The sequence below is a fragment of the Nomascus leucogenys genome, chromosome 5 (assembly GCF_006542625.1).
Source record: "Nomascus leucogenys isolate Asia chromosome 5, Asia_NLE_v1, whole genome shotgun sequence".
NCBI classification, from domain to species: domain Eukaryota; kingdom Metazoa; phylum Chordata; class Mammalia; order Primates; family Hylobatidae; genus Nomascus; species Nomascus leucogenys.
Window position 1 is genome coordinate 124,442,754 of NC_044385.1, and position 21,149 is coordinate 124,463,902.

The 21,149-nt window shown below is 46.0% G+C and overlaps 1 protein-coding gene across 2 annotated transcripts in view; it reads right to left on the minus strand.

Moving 5' to 3' along the window:
• STK24 (serine/threonine kinase 24) overlaps positions 1-21,149 on the minus strand; it is a 127,098-nt gene that overhangs the window by 54,901 nt on the left and 51,048 nt on the right. The window contains exons 1-2 of one of the 2 annotated variants that reach the window (XM_003279209.3): positions 13,559-13,909; positions 11,015-11,245 (exon numbers count right to left, since the gene is read on the minus strand). In XM_003279209.3, the coding sequence (XP_003279257.1) occupies positions 11,015-11,245; positions 13,559-13,636 (309 nt within the window). In that variant the 5' untranslated portion in view covers positions 13,637-13,909. Of the gene's footprint in view, positions 1-11,014; positions 11,246-13,558; positions 13,910-21,149 lie in introns of those variants that run through there. The other variant, XM_003279208.3, reaches the window with a different exon arrangement.

The window sequence follows — 21,149 nt, forward strand, 5'->3', positions numbered from 1 at the left end:
AAGCAGAAATCATATAAGGTGAAAAACTGATGGATTAAACTACATTAAAATCAAGGATTTTTTTTTTCCCCAACAGAGGACGCTTCAAAGTTAAAAGTAGTGTGATAAAGTCAGAGAACACACCTGTGGTATCAAAAACCAACACTAAGAGACAAGAAACATAGTAGGAAATTTCACAGAAGAATGTATTTTAAAAAACAGCAAGAGTATTTGCCTACAAGTAAACCACCAGCCTTTCATGGTCAGCAGAAAAGAATGCCAATTTAAATGCAACTTAACCACAAGCCCCGCTGGAGAGCGGAAATGCTACTTAGAATTTCTGTTGGGACAGAAGATGAGATCTTTCTTGGTAAACTTACTGCTATTGTCTGGGAAAGTGAGGCTGGGAGGAACAGGGGGTATTTTAAAGGGGCCAGGGGCATGTCTGTGTACACAGTTTCTGGTTCCATGCCATACGAGCTATGGCAGAGAGAAAAGCACTTTCCCCTAACTCTCAGAAAAAGTGGTCTTAAATCAGAATGAGTTAACTTTGTAACATACTCACAAACTAACCTTCAGGGCCACGCCTCATATTTTATTCCCATGAAGCTCCCACTTAAAACAATTCACACCTTCTCTGCTTTGAAGTCCATTCTTCAGCTTTGCCAATTTCAAAGCTGTTTCATCAGTTCTCAAAGGGATGGTCAAGCTTGAGGAATTTGACTAGCGCTGGTGAGACTCACAAGAGCTCCTGTTCACAGACTAGAAATAATTTGTAAGCAATTAATTTGTAATGTGGTTACCAGGCCAAAACATATAGTTTTGGGCACCCTTTTTTAGTTTCACAATACTTCATAAGCCTAATTATCAGAAAATTATTTCCTGACTAGAAAACTGAAAGAAACGGGATTTGATAATCACATGTAATAAACACATTAAACTATAGAAAACTTCATAGGAGATATGAATTCAACAGAATAATCATAATGGTTAAGAACATATATAAATAGATGCTCAAAGTTATGATTAATAGAAATGGAAATAAACATAAAATGCTGTTATAGCTAAGAGATCGGTGAAAGAAAGTTTTATAGTATCAATGTTGCCAAGAACGTAGACAAACCATGCTCAACACAATTAGCCATGATTCATCATGAGGGAAATGCATGTGAAAACCATGAGATACTGCTTAATACAATTTAAAAAAAACAAACCAGGGGAAACTGAAACCTTCATTCACTACCATGAGAACATAAGCCACTACTGAAAAGAGTCTCAACAGTTCCTCAAAAACAAAGAAAAAAACCCAGTTCCTCAGAAGGTTAAACATAAAATTTGTATATTACAGTAAACTCTTCAAATTTTATGTTGCCTTGGCATCCATTTTGAATACAAGTTTAACTTTCTCATACCAGAAGCAGGGCTTAGTCACCCTTGACACGGTCTCCAGTTCTAGACCACACCCAAAAGGCCCAGCTCGCTGGCCAAGATAAGAACTTAGAGGCATCTCCTACACCCAGCAGACTGAGCTCCCTGTGTTCCATCTGCTTCCTTTAAACAGACCGCTCAGGCCTGCCTGAGAACTTACAGCGCCCCACGCCCTGTTCCCTCTTATATGATGTATACTGCCAGTCGTGCATACTCTCTCTGTCTCTCTCTCTCTCTCTGCCTTACTCTTCATTCCTGCCTTGTGTAACCCAGGACACAAGACTGCCCTCCTGGCCCAGGATATGTAAGTAATAAGTCTTTGAACTTGGATTTAACCATGACATATTATATGTAATATCAAAATATCACATGTACCTCAGATATCTATACAATCATTACGTAGCCATTTTTCAAAAGCATCTTCTAAAATCTATGTTCGAACTTGCTTCCTGTTGTAATGGTGTACAGACTCCGTACCCTCCATCTGAAGAACCAACCACATTACCCCAGGATGTGTGGGAGCAAACAAGGTTGGACTCCCAGCACCAGAATGATGGCCAGGTAGTCAGACAAGACCCACAGGGGTGTCCATCAGTATAAACAAGTTTTCCGAGTTGGGGCTCAGACCATTATGCATGAGCCTATCCACCAGGTAAAACAAGCATCCTGTGAAAGGCACAAGGTCATCAGCCACATCCAGCTGCCTTTCAGTTCCCCTTAGGGAAGGGTCACTAGCTACGCTGATACTAGAGCCCCAATTTAGATGGGGGCTCCCAAAACATATTTGACCCAATAACCCCACTCCCGAGTAATACATCCAAAAGAAAGGAAAATATATCCACACAAAAACTTGTACACGAATGTTCATAGGAACAGTATTCACAACAGCCAAACAATAAAAACCCAAATATCCATCAACTGACAGATAACAAAATGTGGTCTATCCATAGAATGGAATATTATTCAGCAATAAAAAGAGCTACTGACACATGCTACAATAGAACCCTTGAAAACATGCCGAGTGAAAAAAAACAGACACAACAGGACACATATGCTATAATTACACTTATATGAGGTGTCCAGAATATGCAAATCTATAGAGACAGAAAGCAGACTCGGGAATGTGGGAAGAAATGGGAAGTGAATGATGATGGGTAGAGTATCTTTCGGGGTTGATGAAATGTTCTAAAATTGTGATGGCTGCACCGCTCTGTGATATACCAGAAGCTCTTGAATTGTATATTTTAAGTGGGTGAATTGTATGTGAATTGTAGATCAGTAAAGGTTTTTATTTTTTTACTTAAATACAGCAACAAAAACCCACAGCTAAACCAGGAGTTTAGCTGGTAAGGCTATTCTGAACAACCACATGGTAGCATTTTTTCCTTACTAATAAAAGAGATAGACAGTGTCTCACTCTGTTACCCAGGCTGGGGTACAGTGGCACAATCATAGCTCACTGCAGCCTCGAACACCTGGGCTCAAGTGATCCTCCCACCTTAGCTTTCCAAAGTGTTGGAATTACAGGGTGAGCCACCGTGCCCGGCCCCATATTCCCACATGGTAGCATTTACCTAAAATGAATAACCTACTCCAAAGTCTAGAGTACTGCAGGGAAATAGTAAGCATCTTATGAAAAGATACTCAAAAATCTAAGTCATTAGGCAAATGCAAATTAAAACTACAATGAAATACCATTCCACACATACTAAAATGGCAAACATGAAAATTACTGACAGTACCCCAAATGCTGGTGGGGATGCAAAATTATACAGGCATTCTGGAAAATTAAACAGACATTAAATACCTATCCTACTCCTAAGTATTTGCTCTAGAGAAATGAAAAACTTATGTTCATACCAAAAAAGTATCAATATTCATAGCAACACTGTTCAAAATTACCAAATTCTGGAAACACCCACATGTCCTTCGATAGGTAAACCTGGTTATACACACCCTGGTGCCCTACTCAACAGTAAAAAGGAACAAACAAGTGGCACATGCATGAACACAGAAGGATCACTCAGGCATGACAATAACTGAAAAACGCCACTAACAAAAGCCACTAACAACAGATGTGTGATTCCATCTACGGTGCTCCGGAAAAGCCAAAATGCTAAGGGACTGATCAGTGACTGCCATGGGCGGGGGATGGTTCAGGAATTCTTTGGAATGTTGGCATTGTTCTGGTCCCATGTGCGGTGGTACTTATAAGAATCTATACGTATGTTAAAACACATAGGACCATACATCCAAGAGTGAGTTTTACTGTATTTTTTTTTTTTTTTTTTTTTTGAGACAGTCTCACTGTGTCACCCAGGCTGGAGTGCAGTGGTGTGATCTCAGCCTCCCAGGTTCAAGCGATTCTCGTGCCTCAGCCTCCCAAATAGCTGGGACTACAGGTGCGTGCCACCATGCCTGGCTAATTATTTTTGTATTTTTAGTAGAGACGGGGTTTCCCCATGTTGGGCAGGCTGGTTTCGAACTCCTGACCTCAAGTGATCCACCCGCCTCAGCCTCACAAAGTGCTGGGATTACAGGCGTGAGCCACCGTGCCCAGCCTACAGTATATAAAATTTTTTTAATGTTATGGGGAAAAATAAACCCATACACCATACACAAAACCATGTTTTATCTATTGAAGACACACAAATTAAAACAGAAAAGGATCTTACATAGGTCGATGATGACGGTGCCATTAACTGCAAAATATGAAAAACTCAACTCTTATCTGAGGTCCATAAATGGAACAGAGAGAAAGAAATGCAACCAGAAAATGAGCAATAATTGACTTAGAGTGAAACAGGTCATTTTATTGGCTAGAAAGGAATCCAAAGCTCAAAGAGGCTACTGGGAAGAGCCCTGCTTTAGCACTAAAAATACACATCATGCCTACCGAGAAACAAAAACAAAACAAAAACCCTAAACAAACCCAAAGTAAGTTTTTTTTTTTTTTTAAAGGGAAAGCAAGGTACCAGCCCCTAACTTGCTTTCTCCTTCATTAACACTACTCCAAATGAACAAGGTCAAAATATAAAGCCAGATAATTCTGACACTGGTCATTATCAGTTTGCTACAAAACATGCAAAAAGCACGGGCAGGTGAGGACCTCCAGTCACACAGCCCCATTCCAGATGGAAATAATGTCTCAGGGAATATTAACTTTTGTGGAAAGAGTACAAGCATCCAAGGGACAGTCACAAACGTCCCATTAAGACTCCACTCAGTGAGGGAGGGGCTCCCTCTCATTTGTGGGGTCTTCTGCTCAACTGTGGAAAGCAGGGTTTATAAGGAACACCAGCCTTACTGGGGTCACCACCAACACTTATGTAATCAGTCCCTGCCGCGAACCAGCTTCTGCAGCCCATCGGGGTCCACCTGCTGCCCTCTCTTACCTCAGAGCAAAAGTAACCCAGAAAAGCATCTCTGAGATACCACACTTCCCAGGCGCTGTGTGAGCGTTCCCAGCCTCGCGAACAGAGGATAGCCGGCCCACGCAGGGTGGACACACTGCCCCGAGTATGGACACGCCCTTTTCACGATGCTGGCAAAGCCTGCACTGTGTCCTGCAACAGACATCATGGCGGGCACAGTCATGGCCCCCGAGACCCTCCATCTAAAATGCCCTTTGGGATATTCCAAGAGTCCCAAACGTCAGCCCTAGAAATACCATTACTTAAACCTATTTTCTGGGACAAAAGGTTCATTCCACGCAGCAGTTTTTCAACAGTGGCACTGTGGACATTTGGGCTGGGTAATTCCCTGTGTGGAGCCGTCCTGTGCATGTGATAAGCATCCCTGGCCTCCACCCACACCCCCAAGTAGTGGCAGCCGAAACATCTGCAGACACTGTCACCTGTGCCTTCAGTGAGGAAGGGTCCATATGGGGCAGTGGCAGGAGGAACAGAGAGGTACACAGTGCTAGATCTAGGTGGCTCAGTTCTCTTCTCTGTTAAGACCACAGAAGCCCTTCAGACTGCACAAGAGCTTCTCCATATGGTGGAGTCTCAACTTTCTTCTGGGCCCTTTCAATTTCATTTGTTACCTAATTCAAATAAACTGCAAATCATCTCTCCATATGTACTAAAACAGTATCTCATTTTCACCATCTCAATGAAAGCGCTGCTGGGACTCTGCCTCTGAAGGAGGAAAGACATGAATGAGAAAGACACGGTGTGCTTTAGTGAGAATTTCTGAGGCATAGGAGAGTTCACCCACACCAAGCATATATCTGAACTAAAATGCTTTCAGAAACTAGCATAATAACCCATCGGAATTCCTAAGTATGCCTGAAGCCAAGGGCCAATACAAGAGCATGATTTGCTATGAACTAGCTGAAAGAAAGGTGTGAGTAAAGATAAAATTCAGAGGTGTCCTAACAGGATACATTCATCATCATGTAGCTAGACTAATTATTTCTTCTCCGCAATGTGAAGTTATACAATATGCGCAAGGTAGAGAATCACGGTGTTTTTCTGCAGATAGGCATAGTAAGTAAGCTGATTATTTTCTATTGTCCAAACTAGGGTGCATCTGAAAGTCAATAGGCCAGTTATTAGTTATGCAGGGAGAAGCATCCAAGACTGCAGATGGACACTGACCTGCACAGCAGCCTCGTTCATGGAGACGCTGGCCACTTCTATCAATATTTTTCACTCTTTCCCCCAAGGATAAAATGATTGGTTTTTCTATTTCATCAGAAACTACTATTTCCCCTTTGGGGACGGCAGAAAAAAACAATAGAAGTCCCAAGAATATAACTTGGAAAGACGACTATGAAGTGAGATTATGAACCTGTAGTGTACCCACAATCAGTCCTTTCCCAGAATAATCTATACTTTCATAGAGTACTTAGTTTTCTAAAACTCAGTAAGGGACTTTCCCATATTAGTCTCCTGGTGAATCTGATGGGTCAAACTACCCAGAAAAGTTTTAAGAACTGATGAAAACTTGCAAGTCAGGGATCTGAATCCGCAATGAGACAACAAGGCATATTTCTTTAATAATGACATTACAACAAAAACTACTATGGCAAGGAAGAAATTTGAAAAGCACAGCTTTTAAGACCTCACACCTGATTTGCTTTGGTTAAACTGGCTTGATGTTTGAGAGGAATAAATAATTTATCATAAAAAAAGATAAACCTTATTTTTAGCATGCTAACAATCTATTTTAAGACTTGGGAATTTTGAGTCTGTTTGGCACAGATAACTTAAAATTTTTTTAGTAAGAGAAAATCATCATTTACTAAAAATCTACTACATGCCAGCACTTTACATACACGATCTCATCTTTATAGTAATCATGGAAGTGTATCCGCATTTCCTCAAGAAAATCAGCGGCCCAAACAGCGACCAGTTGAGTACCTGTACTAGAACCTGAGACTAAAATCTTGGCTATAACTAAAAGTGAATCTCAATATGGACACTCTGATAGGCTAGCAAGCTCCCCAAAACAAACCCCCCCTCAAAAACAAAGGGTGAGATTTGTAAGTGCTGAAGGGAATGCACATTTGCAAATGGTGCACAGAGAAAAAACAGGTCAGAATCCTGTACTACACCATCCTGTTCTCATTACAATTATACGTCTTCACTGCCTAATTAAAATATAAAACCAAAAAATTCTCTCTCCCCTCCTGCACACTACCCCATAACCTACCCAACCCCACACACAGGTGGTTTCATTTTGACTTTGCAGACAGTACTTCAGTGGCAGAAAACTCCAGGGGTATAATGGCTGGGACATGGAGGATTCTGGTTAAGTATCCTAGCTGTTTAATTTCCCCAAAAAGTAAACACTGAAACTACAGCGGGTGAAGTTTTTTCCATGGTCTGTGATCATCTTCAAGACCTTTCCAGGCCTCAGATCCATAAATACTGGGGGGAAAAAAAATTCACTGTTGTATTGTTCCTTCTCCTCCCTAAATTCTAGCCCTTGTTTTTAATCTTTAGGGGGAAAAAACATGCTACAAAGCAATTTTGTGACTTGATCACTACTACTGTCAAAATTAACGCCACTCACCAGATCCTTAGTAACATTCAGAATATTTAGACCACTTATCTATTGTTTTAAATCTCTTTTTCCAAACTAAAGGAATGAACCAAAACATAATTATGAGACCTGTGAATGCTAGCTACCCCAACAATGAAGAAACCCATTTCTGGTCATCTCTTCTTTGTCCTGGCCCGCTATATAAAAGTCCCTTAACACAGGGTGAAATCCTAAGGCCCTCTCTCCAATCACCCTTAAAGAACCAAAAACATTAGCTCTGAACGCTACAGGGAGTGTTTTAAAATGACAATGAAAACCACATAGAGCCCTATTTCCAGCTCTGTGCCCAAGATCCATTTGTCTTACAAATCCATTTAATCCGTATCCCACTTGACATTAGGACCACACTTTCTAAACCTACCAAGATGATGGAAGAACGGCCTTTGACTCAGGAGGGTCCTCTTCTGGGCCAAAGAATTTCATGACACTCCATTCCACAAGAATGGGCAGACAGAATTACAGGTCTGGATTCTTCTGCTCAATTATAATAGTTAATTATTGTTTTAGAAGAGCGGTTCATGATGTACGTAGCCAAATAAGACAATTGTCCTTCACATGGCTTTTAAATCCCGGCCAACTTTCCACAATGGCCACGTTCTTCCAGGCACTCTTGTGGCAGATACTCCCTAAAGGACAATCTGCTTAGTAAAATACAGAGAGCGCACTGGATAAAGTATCAACACTTTTCAACCTGCCTGGAGGCCATCAGCACCTGAAGGCCACTCCCTGAGCTATTCTACTTCCTGCAGAGATGAAGTGACTTTGAAAAGGTCAGCCTACTGTGCACACAGCCTGTGTCCTCTTCCCACGAAGCACACGATTCAGTGACATTTCTTAGCCTCTCCTGGGTCAGATGTGGTCATGTGGCTGAGTTCTGGCCAGGAGAACATGAACAGAAACAATGTGCCCTACGTCCAGGCCTGGGCACATAAAAACTTCCCACACATGAACCTCCATTTCTCCCCCAAAGCTGACTTATGGCAGCTGAGCACAGCCACTTGTCAAGATGAAAGAACAATAAGATAAAAGGAACTCAGTTTCCTGAATCAGTGTCTGAAGGAAAACAGCCCACAGATCAGGGCAACCAGTGAGGAAGAGATACATTTCTATCATGTATGAGTCATTTCACATTTAAGGAGTTTACTACGGCAGTTGACGTTACGATAACTAAACAAAATACCGGGGCAACCTTAGATCAAGGTTCGGCTGCTCTGGAACCTAATGTTCTAGCATTAGCAACTCAGGCAAGAACAGGACCCGCTGGATGGAATGTCTAGATACGTGCAGATATGTACTGTGGCCACTATATTTGGCCACAATAAAGCAGTCCATTCCAGCATGCAGTAAAGATTGTGCTAAGGAGCTGAGGTTGAAGAAGATGTTTTGAACCACTGATCCTTAATTTCCATAGTTAAATATTAGCTGGTATAAATCACCAAATACTTGTCAGGATCCTCCACACTTCCTTTGCCAAAACCATAATAATAATTCATATTAAAATACAACATCAGCAAACCACATGAAATGCAACTCTGAATTTACTAGAACACTACTGCTGAAGTCATTTCACAGGGAATACTAGGCAGTACAGTGGACAGAGTCCAAACTGAGTTTCTTTAGCTGTTTGTTTTCAATCGAAATTTAACATCGAGGCCAGGCACAGTGGCTTACGCCTGTAATTCCAGCACTTTGGCAGGCTGAGGCAGGTGGATCACCTGAGGTCAGAAGTTCGAGACCAGCCTGGACAACATGGTGAAACCCTATCTCTACTAAAAATACAAAAATTAGCCAGGCATGGTGGTGAGTGCCTGTAATCCCAGCTACTCAGGAGGCTGAGGCAGGAGAATCACTTGAACGCAGGAGGCGGAGGGGGCAGTGAACTGAGATCGCGCCACTGCACTCCAGTCTGGGTTACACAGCACGACTCCATCTCATTAAAAAAAAAAAAGAAGAAATTTAACATCAAGAAGATGCTGCCATTCCCCCACAGAAGTCACATGTGTAGTGCTTTCGTTTTTGCTGTGTCAAGACCCAAACTGGGTGCACTGCCACAGCAACATTTGCTCTTTTTGTTGGCATTCTTCCTCCATTCTTTGATCCTGGTTTCCTTGGTTTGACCTCAATGGATACCTTAACTGCAAACTACCTTCATTGCATATTCATTGCAGGATAATTTAAGAGATGAGGTATGAATAAATGCTAGCAAGGAAGGAAAATACTCATTAAGTACCTACTACATGTCAGGTACTTTGACATACTTAATTCCATTTAATCTTTGTAACATATGACATATACTATAATTTTCCATTTGGCAAATGAGAAAGTGGAGAAGTTATAAAAAATAATGAAAACTCACTCAAAGCCACACACCAAAGTAAATGACAACAAGATTCAAGTCCTGTGACACCTGACTCCAAAACTCGCTCTTTCCATTTCAAAATGCTACATTTGACCTATAACACACTGCTGTCCTTTACAAAAGGGATAAAAAAGGGATCACTGCTCAATTTTTATTTCCTTTAAATATTCATTTTAGTAAATCAATGGTTCTCAAAATGTCCATCCTCTGACTTATACCTTACTATATTTCTACAAAAGCAAAACCTACACGCTCCCTTCTCACATCAGAGCAGCTTACAAGTTGTAACTGAGACTTTAGAGGGTAAGGCCAGGGGAGGAAGAGGCCTGGCCCAAATTATCCAGGTTTATCACTGCCTCCCCTGGAAAATCATCATTTCTTTCTTCATAGTTCTGTATTCCACAATAATTATTTCAGAGCGTTTTTTTTTCCACCAATTCTTACAATTTCTAAAACCCCATTTTAAAGGTTACAACATTTTTAAGTTCAGTGAAACAGGTATATGTTGAGGAACTTGAAACACAAGGAACAGTCAGTCATAAGCCTTCTTCGTGTTGTAACAGGATTGTTCTACGATGTCTAAAATGGTAAAATGGTTCCATGCAGGATCAGAAAAACATTTTTAACACTATTCTTTCCCACTTAAAGAACGGAGTGGCAGTGCAGGGCAATTTTTGTGTCATATTATAACTACCATTTTATTTAAGTAATTCCCAATTTACCCAGCATTCTTAAAAGTCAAGTGTAGATAAGCTAGCTAACTAACCAACATTATCAATTCTCATCAGCAGTTTTAAACAGCATTAAACCACAGCTGGTAAGTGAGAATATCAAAAGATTAACATTCTTGAGTTGGTATGAGTTTTTAATACTAATCATAAGCAGTCCTAAAATTAGGTGAATAACTGTTACAATAACTTAGTAAGAAACAGTTTTTATGACAAAGTCCCACTCAGAAATACTCTTCCTTATTCAAAAGAGAATTAGAACATCAAACACTTTCACCACAAATATTTCTATAGGAGACATTTGAGATGATGGAACTATCAAAGCCAGGTTCTTTTGATCACAAAGGTCAAAACATCTCTCCTTGCTCTGAAACCTGCTGTGCTGTATCTTATCAGAGTCCTTCCCATCCCCCGCTCGCACCTCAGCCAAGTGCTGCAGAATGGAACAGCACGTTATTTTAAGCCTTACCTTCAGATAGGATCCATAGTATTTGGTTACGTATGGACTGTCACACTGACTCAGCACTGTGATTTCTTGTTGAATGTCCTCTATCTCATCTTCAGCTTCTTCCAGATCAATGATCTTTATGGCAACCACTTTCTGAGTCCGATTGTCAATGCCTTTGAACACCTCGCCAAAGGAGCCCTTCCCAATTTTCTCTAGTTTTGTAAAAAGCTCTTCTGGATCTGCCTTTAGGTTCTGTAGAGAGAAGGAAGAGAAAAGGGAAACTTTAGTCCCTCATAGCACCACAACTCCTTTGCCAATTTTACGTGTAATGTTATAGACCACGCTGTCTTCCAGGGACTCATCTGTTTTCTGTGTCCAGCATCAGGCTGGTGGTGACCACAGCTCTGCAGGTTCAGGACATAAGATTCCCAGGTCTCACCTACACATGCGCATCAGACTATGAAAGGCAGCAAGCATGCAATTACCCAGCTAGATTAGAAATTACCCAGCTAGATTAGAAAAATTACAATTACCCAGCTAGATTAAGAAAATATGGAAAAGATGCCAACTCTTGTATAATGAGGGTAAATTAAAATCTAAGCAGTTATTGGAACGTTAGGATAGATGTACTGAAAAATCATTCTTGTCTAAGCAAAAATTCACTTTTCTCCCCACCCAATCCCCAAAAGCTCCTGAATTCAAATGGATTTTTACTAAAATGTTAACCAGCTATATCACAGAAAAAAAAAAATGTATACTGTAACTATGCATCTTCATGAATAGTACTGCCTTCACCAAAACGATAACAATCGAACCAGATTCCGGAAAACAATAAGCAGCCTGTTTTGTCACATAAATGCTGTACCCTGGAAATAGCCTCTAAAAGCTCTTAACCACCTGACACATACATATATAGTATACATTTCCAAGAAGATTAGCTGTCAGAGCTGAAGCTCCCATCCTAACAGCTACACAGTACAGAGTCGTGTGAACAGCTGAGTTCTCAAAGGGGGCAGTAACCTGTCATCCACAGCGCCTGTTTGTCAGGAAACTGAGAAGCGATCCTGATGTTTAGCACATCTCCCCACAAATAACTGCCCAGCTCAAAATGCCAATGGCACCCCGGTGACAAGCACTAGCCTGGAACCCCACAGAGCAAGGAAGGACTCTAAGAGATGCCACCGCTGCAGACACATCTTCCCTCAGAAATGGTCCATAGGAGGAAGAGAATGCCAGGCCAACCCTCCAAATCTATCAGTCCTTTGAAGAAGCTGACCTACTAGGAAAAGGAACAAGCACAGGGAGGAAAGGGAGGCCTGAAAAGGAGGTAAAGAAAGAGAACAAGGAGAACAAAGATGACACAGAAGAGGGTATCCACAGAGCGGTGCATGTGAGGTGGGTCACACACACAACACTGCAGCAACGGCGGTGCCTCATGAGTGAGGCGAGCCTCGGGGCCCATCAGGGGCCACCCAGCCACAGCTCTCCAAGGTGAGACACACTGAGTTCCCAGCAGCTGCTCTCCAAGAGAACTGTTGAAAGCCAGTCGGCCCATTTCTGGTTTGCAGGCCTTACTGTGCTACAGCGTGTCCACCATGGCAACAACGCACATATCGCCACAACGACACACGAGCAGATAGCCACAGTGACCTCCTGCACACGGGTGCAGAGCCCCTGCCCCATGTTTGTTTGAGGCTGCACATCAAACAATGCAAAAGCTCACAAAACCCACCAACCATCTTAGTACAAAATGAACCAAGGCTTGCGTGCTGGACATATACCCAACAGGAAACGCGTCCTGGGGTTACCAACAGAGCAGGACCGGCCAGAGGCCAGGCAATGAGTGCTCAGCCCACACCGGAAGGTCATGGCCAGCGTAATCTGAGGTCTAACGAGCGGCCAGGGATTACAAGGACTGCAGTTTTAGCCATGATCCCCCTTGGCTCCTAAAACGCTACACAAACATCCATTGTGTTAAAAACGAACCTATCTATCCAACTTCGTTTCCACTTAAAGTACTGCACTAAACATATCAATTGGGTGATTAATCGAGAGGCATTTAATTTTTTTCCTGAACAATTGCTAAACTGTTTTCAGTCACGGCACTACATTTCAAATGTCTTATGACAGTCATACTTAGGAGGAAGCCTGGCTGTGTGTTTACAGGTTTTAAAAAACACAGTCCAAGACCCCTGGGTTTACCAAGATAGTCGATGACCGACAGTCAGAGCCCAGGATAATTTCCTCAAGTGAAGACTGTTTTTGGAGCTAGTGAGCAGCTCTACAATATCCTCCTTTTCCTATTTTCAAGCTTGTCAATACCCCAGGTTGAGTATCACCAGTCACTTTTGGGAATGCCACAAAATTCCCCAGGTGGGTACCTCCCACCTGACTCACCCCTACATGCGGCCTTGAACCTGCACCTCCACCTCCTCTAACACAAGCTGCTAGGATGAGAAGCTTTCAGGGATGCGGGGGAAGCAGCGCATCCTTTTTTAGCTATAATGAAACATACCCTGTTTTCAGCAGCTATTATCCTCGCTGCTTTCATGCCCTCTCCCTTACCGTGCTCCCTCCAGGATGAGGTAGGGTGGCCCTCCTTTTATTTAAGGCCAGTCCCCAAAGCTGGGCTCTGGAGTCCATCCTTCTCTCCTCCAGGATATGGCTTCGTCAGTAACCCCCTTCTCGGCTCCTTCTTCCATTCACCCCTCTCTGCTGGCTCTCTGCCCTTGGCAACATGCTCCAGTTTCTCCCATTTAAAACAAACGAAAGCACCCTCCCTAACCCAAAGCCCTCCTCCTCCACTCTCTCCTTCCTCTGGAGTCCCGTCAAAGTCATCTGGACCTGCCGGTCCTCCCCACCACTGCAGCCTGGCTCCGCTCTGGCTCCGGTCACCAGTGCTGCAGTGTCGTGTCTGAGCCTCGTCAACCACGCCCTCCCCCTCCTCTGGGTAACTTTCCAGTCCTTTAGCATCCACAGTCCTGCCCCCGCTGGCATCTTCCAGTCCCCCTAGTTCCAGAAGGATCTTCATGCAGACTCCACCTTGGCTGGCCCTTACTCCAGGTCCCAGCCTGGGCTTCTACTCCTTCTCCCCAGGGGTGCCCGGTAGTTTCAGGGTCTGGGGCCCTTGTTTCCCAAACCTGCCTGAACAGAATCACCTGGGACATCTGACATTCTTGCAGAAATATATGGGAGTTCAGAAGAGAAGGTGAATAATCCATGTTTTTAAAACACCCCAATGGATTCTGATCAATCGCCACCTTGAAGGAAAGGCTGTGTTAAAGACTCACATATGTGACAGCTTTCAAAGCACTAACTCAGGCCTGCCTTCTGAACGGGAACCCCCCAGACCAGCTGCTTCCCAGGCATTCTCTCTCTCTACCCGGACATCTCAAGCTCAACATGTGTGCACGGAATTTGCCGCTTCCCCTGCTGGACTGTCCTCCCACAGTAGCCCTCTGCTCTGCACTGTCTCCTTTGCCCAGCTGCAAGCTGAGGAGTCAGGGGCTGTGTCTCGTGCACCTCTACACCCCTGTGCCCAGGTACGATGAGTGGCATGGGACTGTGGTCAGTAAACGTCCCCTGAGCAATACAAAAACCCCAGACTCACCCTGGCACGAACAGGACCCAGGTCAGACACCTCAAAGCCTGTCCTACACACAGACAGGGGGCCCTGGAGGGAAGGGGGCAGCCCTTCCTGCTGACAAGGGCGAGAGGGGTGGTAAGAGCCTGCCTTTCTGAGGTCAGGAGAGCCGGTTAGCACTGTCATTCCCGGGAGCGGTGATTCTCAGACCTGGGTGAGCCTCACACTCCCCTGGAAGGCTTGTTAGGCCACAGAGCCCCACCCTACCAAGAGTTTCTGATTCAGTCAACTGGGGAGGGGCCCAAGAATTGGAATCCCAGGGTGAGGGAGATGCTGCTGGTCCAGAGACCACACCTGGAGAACCACCACTCGGCACAGGCTGGGACAGGAGGCCGGGCAGCCCCAAAAAGGGACATGCCACTAAAACACCATCATGTTAGGTCAGCTGATCACCCCTCCAGTAAACTCTCCCGCTCCCATACTAAGAAAACGTGGCCTTTCCTTTCTGAGACTTAATTTTAAAAATAGGCGACAAGAATTTATCCAAACCCTTACCATGTTGTTGAGGACCCTGTGGGAGACCGTTACAAAAATAACCACCCACAAATCCCACCTCTCTGGGCCCACACCCCTATGAATGTGACTTGGGCATTCATTCCTCCCAGCAAGAGACAGTGGCTGCCGCCCTGGCCGTTGAACCTGGGCTAGTCTTGCGTGTTCTGATGAATATAATCTAAGCAAGGCCCCAAGAGGACTCGCAGAGCTCCCTCCGCAGAGGGACGTGACCACGAGGCAGTGGAAAGCTGGCAATCGAAAATGGTGTGGTCAGAAAGACAATGACATCCGCCCACTTCCTCGATGCCAGCTGAGGTCCCAGGATGTGCCTCAAGTCATCCTGGGCCACCTGGCCTCAACCATGCCATTAGCTGACTGCAGAGAGCCCAGAAAAGGCTAGCAAAACTGCTCAATCCACAGAATCACGAGAAATCGTGAGCCTGCTGTTTTGGCCACTCGGTTTTGGTTGGCTTGCTACTCAACAATAGGCAACTAATACAAAAACTGATGCTAGAAGCTGGGCACTGCCCCAGCGGAGGCCCTGACAGCCCATGCTTGACTCTAGGTCAGAACTGCTGCGGCCCATCTGTTGTGAGATGACTCCATCCCTGCCCTCTTTGAAGAGGAGTCTCTGCGGCCCCCCCGACTCTTCCTGTCCCGCAACTCTTGTTGAGCTGAGGCTCTCTGAATCAAGAGCTGGCAGCCCATCCAAACCCAGCCCCCAAAGCAGGCAGGGCACGCAGACCTTGAGTCGGATGCTGTGCCAGGAGGGAAGTGGGGAGATGCTGGATGGAAGAGTGTCTCTTGCATGTGTGAGGGGCATGAACCCCGGGGACCGGAAGGCAACCTTGTGGATTGTTACAATAATGGCACTAATAACCCATCCCTTGTGTCTATACTGCCACTCCCCGAGACTTTGCCTGCTGCTCCCATAACAGCAGCCCACACCTTGAACCACCTGGCCTGTGGTTCCTGTGCTAGTGTTACCATCTCCAAGGTCAAGCCTCAAGGGACCCCGCAGTGTTCGCTCTGCCTCTTGGAAGGCCTCCAGCAGCAGCATGTGAAGAGGCCTGTTCTAGACACTGGAGAGGCCACATGGAAGAGAGCACAGCACTGGATAAACACGCAGCCAACTACCAGACCTGGGGCCAGACACCCAGCCTTCCTCGCTGCCTCTGCTGAACCCAGGCCCCAGACACTCTCCAGCTGGCCACGGCCACACAAACGCGCCTCAGCCAGGCTGGCGGAAAAACCACCCATTCACCCCAAGGAATGGTGAGAAATGCTAAATCGTTATTGTTTTAGGTTGCCAAGTGCTATAGCTGGTTTCTTATACAACAGATAATAGAATTCAACAGAAACCACTGCGGGAGAAAAGTGTCCATGGGGCGTCAGGGGTAGACAGATGTTCCAGATTCTGGAATGTTTTAGTAACCTGCCTGTTTTCCTTTTGCCTGGACAAGACCACTTAGAAAACAGCGATTTTCACTCTTTTACTATTGTCCCAAAAGACCTTTCCAGGCACATGGCACCTGTACAATAAGGGGTCACTGCATTGTCTCAATCTGCTCAAGCGCGGCATCTTTCAGAACCCCTGGCCTCTGTGTAAGCAGCTATAGACCAGGCTAAAAATTACCCCTGGCTAGAAGGGAGCCATCTGCTGAGGCCGGGGCAACAGGGCACTCAATAAAGCAGGGTTCCCTGCGCAGGCAGCCCTGCCCTTTGGCAATTCTTGCATAGGTTCATCACCATACTGTGTCCCCCATGGCCAGAAGAAAAATCAATGCCAAAAAGGGCCTCTTTCAAATAAGAACCTCGAGATTCTGCTGCCAGAATTTGCTCACCGAGGAAAGTAGATTTCCTTGGCAGAAAAGGCACAATTCTACCAGCCTTCTTGATAATTTCCTTTTTAGAAGGGTTTGGGCTGAACTAAGCACCGGCTATGGCCTCATTAGAAAGGCCTGGGGCCCCTCACCTCCACAGCCCCTGCCTGAAAGGAAGCAAAGCCTAAGCCAGGGCAAGGCAGGAGAATCAGGACGCCCAAGGGCTCCGCCTTTTCTGAAGCAGGGGGAGGTCAGGACACATGGACAACCCCCCCTCCCCAACATTCCCCTCCAAAGTCACCTCCCCTAGGGCAACAAGACTAGGGGATGGGGGCGGGGATGGGAGCAGCCTACACACAGCACCCCCTCCCCAGGCCCTGGACTCAGCACTCAAAAATATCAATTAGATGCCTTGTCCCTACAGTGGAGCCGGGATCACCACCCTGGGACAGGCAGGAGGATCGGCTTCTCTATGACCAACGGAAGCACAAGGGGGTGACTTCCCTTTCCTGAGCTCACAGAGCCTCGAGCCCCACAAGCCGCCTCACACTGATGAGCCCTGGGGTTTGCTCCTCTGAGGAAAGGGTTCAGGGATAAAAAGATAATGATAAATAATAGTATCTATGTCCGCATTAAGTGCAACTGAGAGTGAGGATCCAGCACCTTCCCGTGAAGGTGTCCGACATATCCCACGCAGGGTCTTGAATAGAAGGCGCTCGAATACTGATTTCTCTACACACAACTTTCCAATTCCCTAAAATCTCCCCAAGAATTTTAAGAAACGGCCCAACTTCCCCTTCTGGGGGACCTCGGGGTTAAGACCCACCACGCCCCCCCGGCCTGAAGGACAGGCTTTGGTTGGATAAGTCACGGTTGGTCAGCTGGAAAGCTGAGCAAGTGAGGGATGGTGGCTGGAGTGAGGTGGAGGGAGGAGCACTGGCAGTATGCTGGGGTGAAAGGGGCTTTCGAAATAGGTCCGTCTTTGCTTTTTTTGGTTTTTAAACAATTTTTGTCCTGTTTTCTCTCGGTCTTCTTTCTGTGAACAGATGCTTTGTCCTTTGTCAAGCTGTATGTATAATTTTTTCGTGGATGCAAAATTGTTGTCTTAGTGTCCTAATATGACTCAGGCGTTTTCCCCCTGCAGTGCACACAGCGTGTAGCCGGCCTAACGGGAGTGGGTTTATTGAGGGTGTACTTGTTCCAGGCTCTGGGTCAGAAGCTTTACGTGAACTGTCTCAGCACATTCTCATGACAAAGCTAAGAGGAAAGTACTTCTTTTACGGATGGGCAAACTGAGCAGAAGAGATGTTGAGTATCTTGCCCTTGGTCCCAGAGCTGGCAGAGGGCGGCGGAGGGGTTTGAACCTAGCCAGCAAGCTCCTGTCTCCTCACTGTACTAGGCTTGGGACCATGTCATTAGAAACAAAAAAGCAAATATTCCATTATATGGCTGCATTCGAGTTTATTTAACTGTCTTCTGCTGCTTAATTAGGTTGCCTTTACTTCTTTTTAAATTTTATTTTGTGTTTTAAGAAACTTGGGTTGTGCATTTCTGCTGTGGGGAGGAGTGAGTGACTGCTTGTCAGCTCCTGGCCAAGACTTGGGAAACGTGATTGGAAAGGACCACAAATGGCTTCCTGGAATTTGCTCATCAGCTTCGGGGCCCATCCCAGTAGTGTGGGTGTGGAACATGTTATTCAGATACGCAGGACCGCTGTCCACAGGCGCGTTTTCATGAGACGCTTGCCAGGTGGAAATCGGCCTGCTGATACCGACCCCATGTGAGGATAACACGTCCATATGGTCACTCTGTGTATGTGTCAGATTCCCTGAGAAGAGGCAGTGACGTAAATCTACACACTTGCAAGTAGAGATTTGTTTTGTAATTCTCATCAGCATCCTTTTGGAGTTTACTTCCATTTTGTGTAGATGTGGGCCTATCACTCTTCACAGGGAACGGCCAGCCACTGAGAATAACTGAAAAATCAGAGGGCCCATGTATGTGTGCACACAGCAGAGTCGGGCGTGGTGGCTCACACCTGTAATCCCAGCACTTTGGGAGGCCCACGGATCACTTGAGATAAGGAGTTTGGGACCAGCCTAGGCAACAAAGCGAGACCTCAGCTATACCAAAAAAAAAGTCTGCCCTTCTCCCTCCACTTCATTTAAAAAGCCCAGAGATGGAGATGACATCTGATCCCAGTGGCCAAGACCCCACCCCAACTAGAGAGGTGCGAACATGTGGCCTGCATAGGGGCAGGGTGCCGGGAAGCACGCTCCACAGGCCACCAGTGAGGACGAAAGTTAAGACCCCAAAGGCCAGGTCAGAGTCAAGACCACCTGGGGGAGCCCTGACACAGAGGCTGTGTCCACACCTAGGCGACTCTCCCACAGGCCATTGGCAGCCCCTTCCCCACTCTTCTCTGGGCCCACCTCCATATGCCCCTGTGCCTTCAATGACTGGGCAGGGCACACAGGCCCCACAGGCAAACCTGAGGGGGGAGGCTCCTGGATGCAGAGGACAGGGGACAGGGGACTGGGACCATGTGAGCCACAGGAGAGGTCGGGGGGCCCAGCACTGCCTCACCAGCACCACCAGCCACAGACGCAGAGCCAGTGGCCACGGGAGACCAGAGGAGTTCAGAGGCACACCGTCGAAAATCCCAAAACAAGGCGAGGGACAGAGTCATCACCTGCTTTATTGGAACAAATGTCCCCTACTGTGACTGCAGCCCAAGTTCACGCTGGCCTCTTGTGGCCCCCCGATCTCCTGTACCTCTCTGGGCCTGACTCAATGGCAGAAAGCAAAAGGAGAGCTCTGTGGGGGATGGTCTCCTCAGCCACAGCTCCCTGGACTAATAATCAGGCCTCCACAAAGCTGAAGAGAGCGTCTCCACCAGGCCGACCCCTAGGTTCCCACTGGGCCACCGGACTCTCATTCATGAGGATGTGCAGGTTGGCCCAGGGCGGTACTCTGCTCCGGGAGGCCCAGGACAGACCCGGGACCATCAGTCTTGGGCTCCCTTCACAGACTGCACAGAACGGCCATGACCTGGGGGTTTGCCTGGCCAATGTCGTGACCACACCTACCTTGCAAGGCGAAAACCTGAATGAATGAGACAGATGGAGGTGTCTTCTGATTTAGAGACTGATTCTGCGCTCAATGAGAACGCCAGAAGGTGAGTGTTTTCCTGCTCCCTCTCATCTCACAAAACATGGTCCCCTCAGCCCAGTCTAGGTCGGGGACAAAACCAGCAACTCCAGCCTGGCCTCCAGGGTTCTGGCTCCTTCAAGGAGAAAACCCAAGTGCGAAGTATCCCCTTACCCACTCAAGAGTTACAAAGACAATTCCGAAGCTCTGCCCTTCTGCAGCTCAGAAGCAGGGCCATTCCACAATACAACAACGCTTTATTATATTCCATAATCCCTTGAAAGAATTCGTTAAAATTGTTCTATGATGACTTAAGTATTTTACATTTTTAAACGTGTATAGCTGTCATCATCTTCTTTTGATCATTTCTGGCAATGAAAAATGCATGTGGCATTACCAATCAACTTTCAGAGTTACTCAGCTCCAAATGTACCACTTGCACAGTCAAACCACACTCAACTACTCTGGTTGAAACCGAGCTTCTCTATGCTTTTCCATGAAAACAAAAAGAAACTGAGGGTGATATGCTCTGATACCCGGTACTTCTCACACCACTATCCCTACAGGAACGGGCAGGAGGATGCTGGAGGGAAGCTGAGCCTGGAGCAGGGAAGGGGAGTTGGCTGCAGGCACGGACTCTCGCCACTCTGGCCTTGGCAAGCATCTCTAATGAATCACAAACTCTCTCCTAGAGCTGAACCGAGCCTCAGAATCTACTCACCCCAGCCAGTCACCACCGATTTGGCAAACTGGGCACGCAGGTGGAAACCTACCTGCTGGCCTGTCTGGCTCTACCACCCACAGACCCATGCTGGTGGCTACCATTCCAGCTCACCCTTCCATACCCACCGTCTCCCTCTCCCCAGGCCCCCCAGCACGTGTTTCATCCTTAACAGTGTTGCTACCTACCATTTCTAAAGCTGGAAACCTCTGCACCCCCATTCCTCTTTCACCCCAACATGCAAACCGCGCCATGGTTCTTCCGAAGCGCCTCTCCATCCAGCCCCCTTACAGGTCACTGCCTGGCCCTCCCACCCCCACAGCA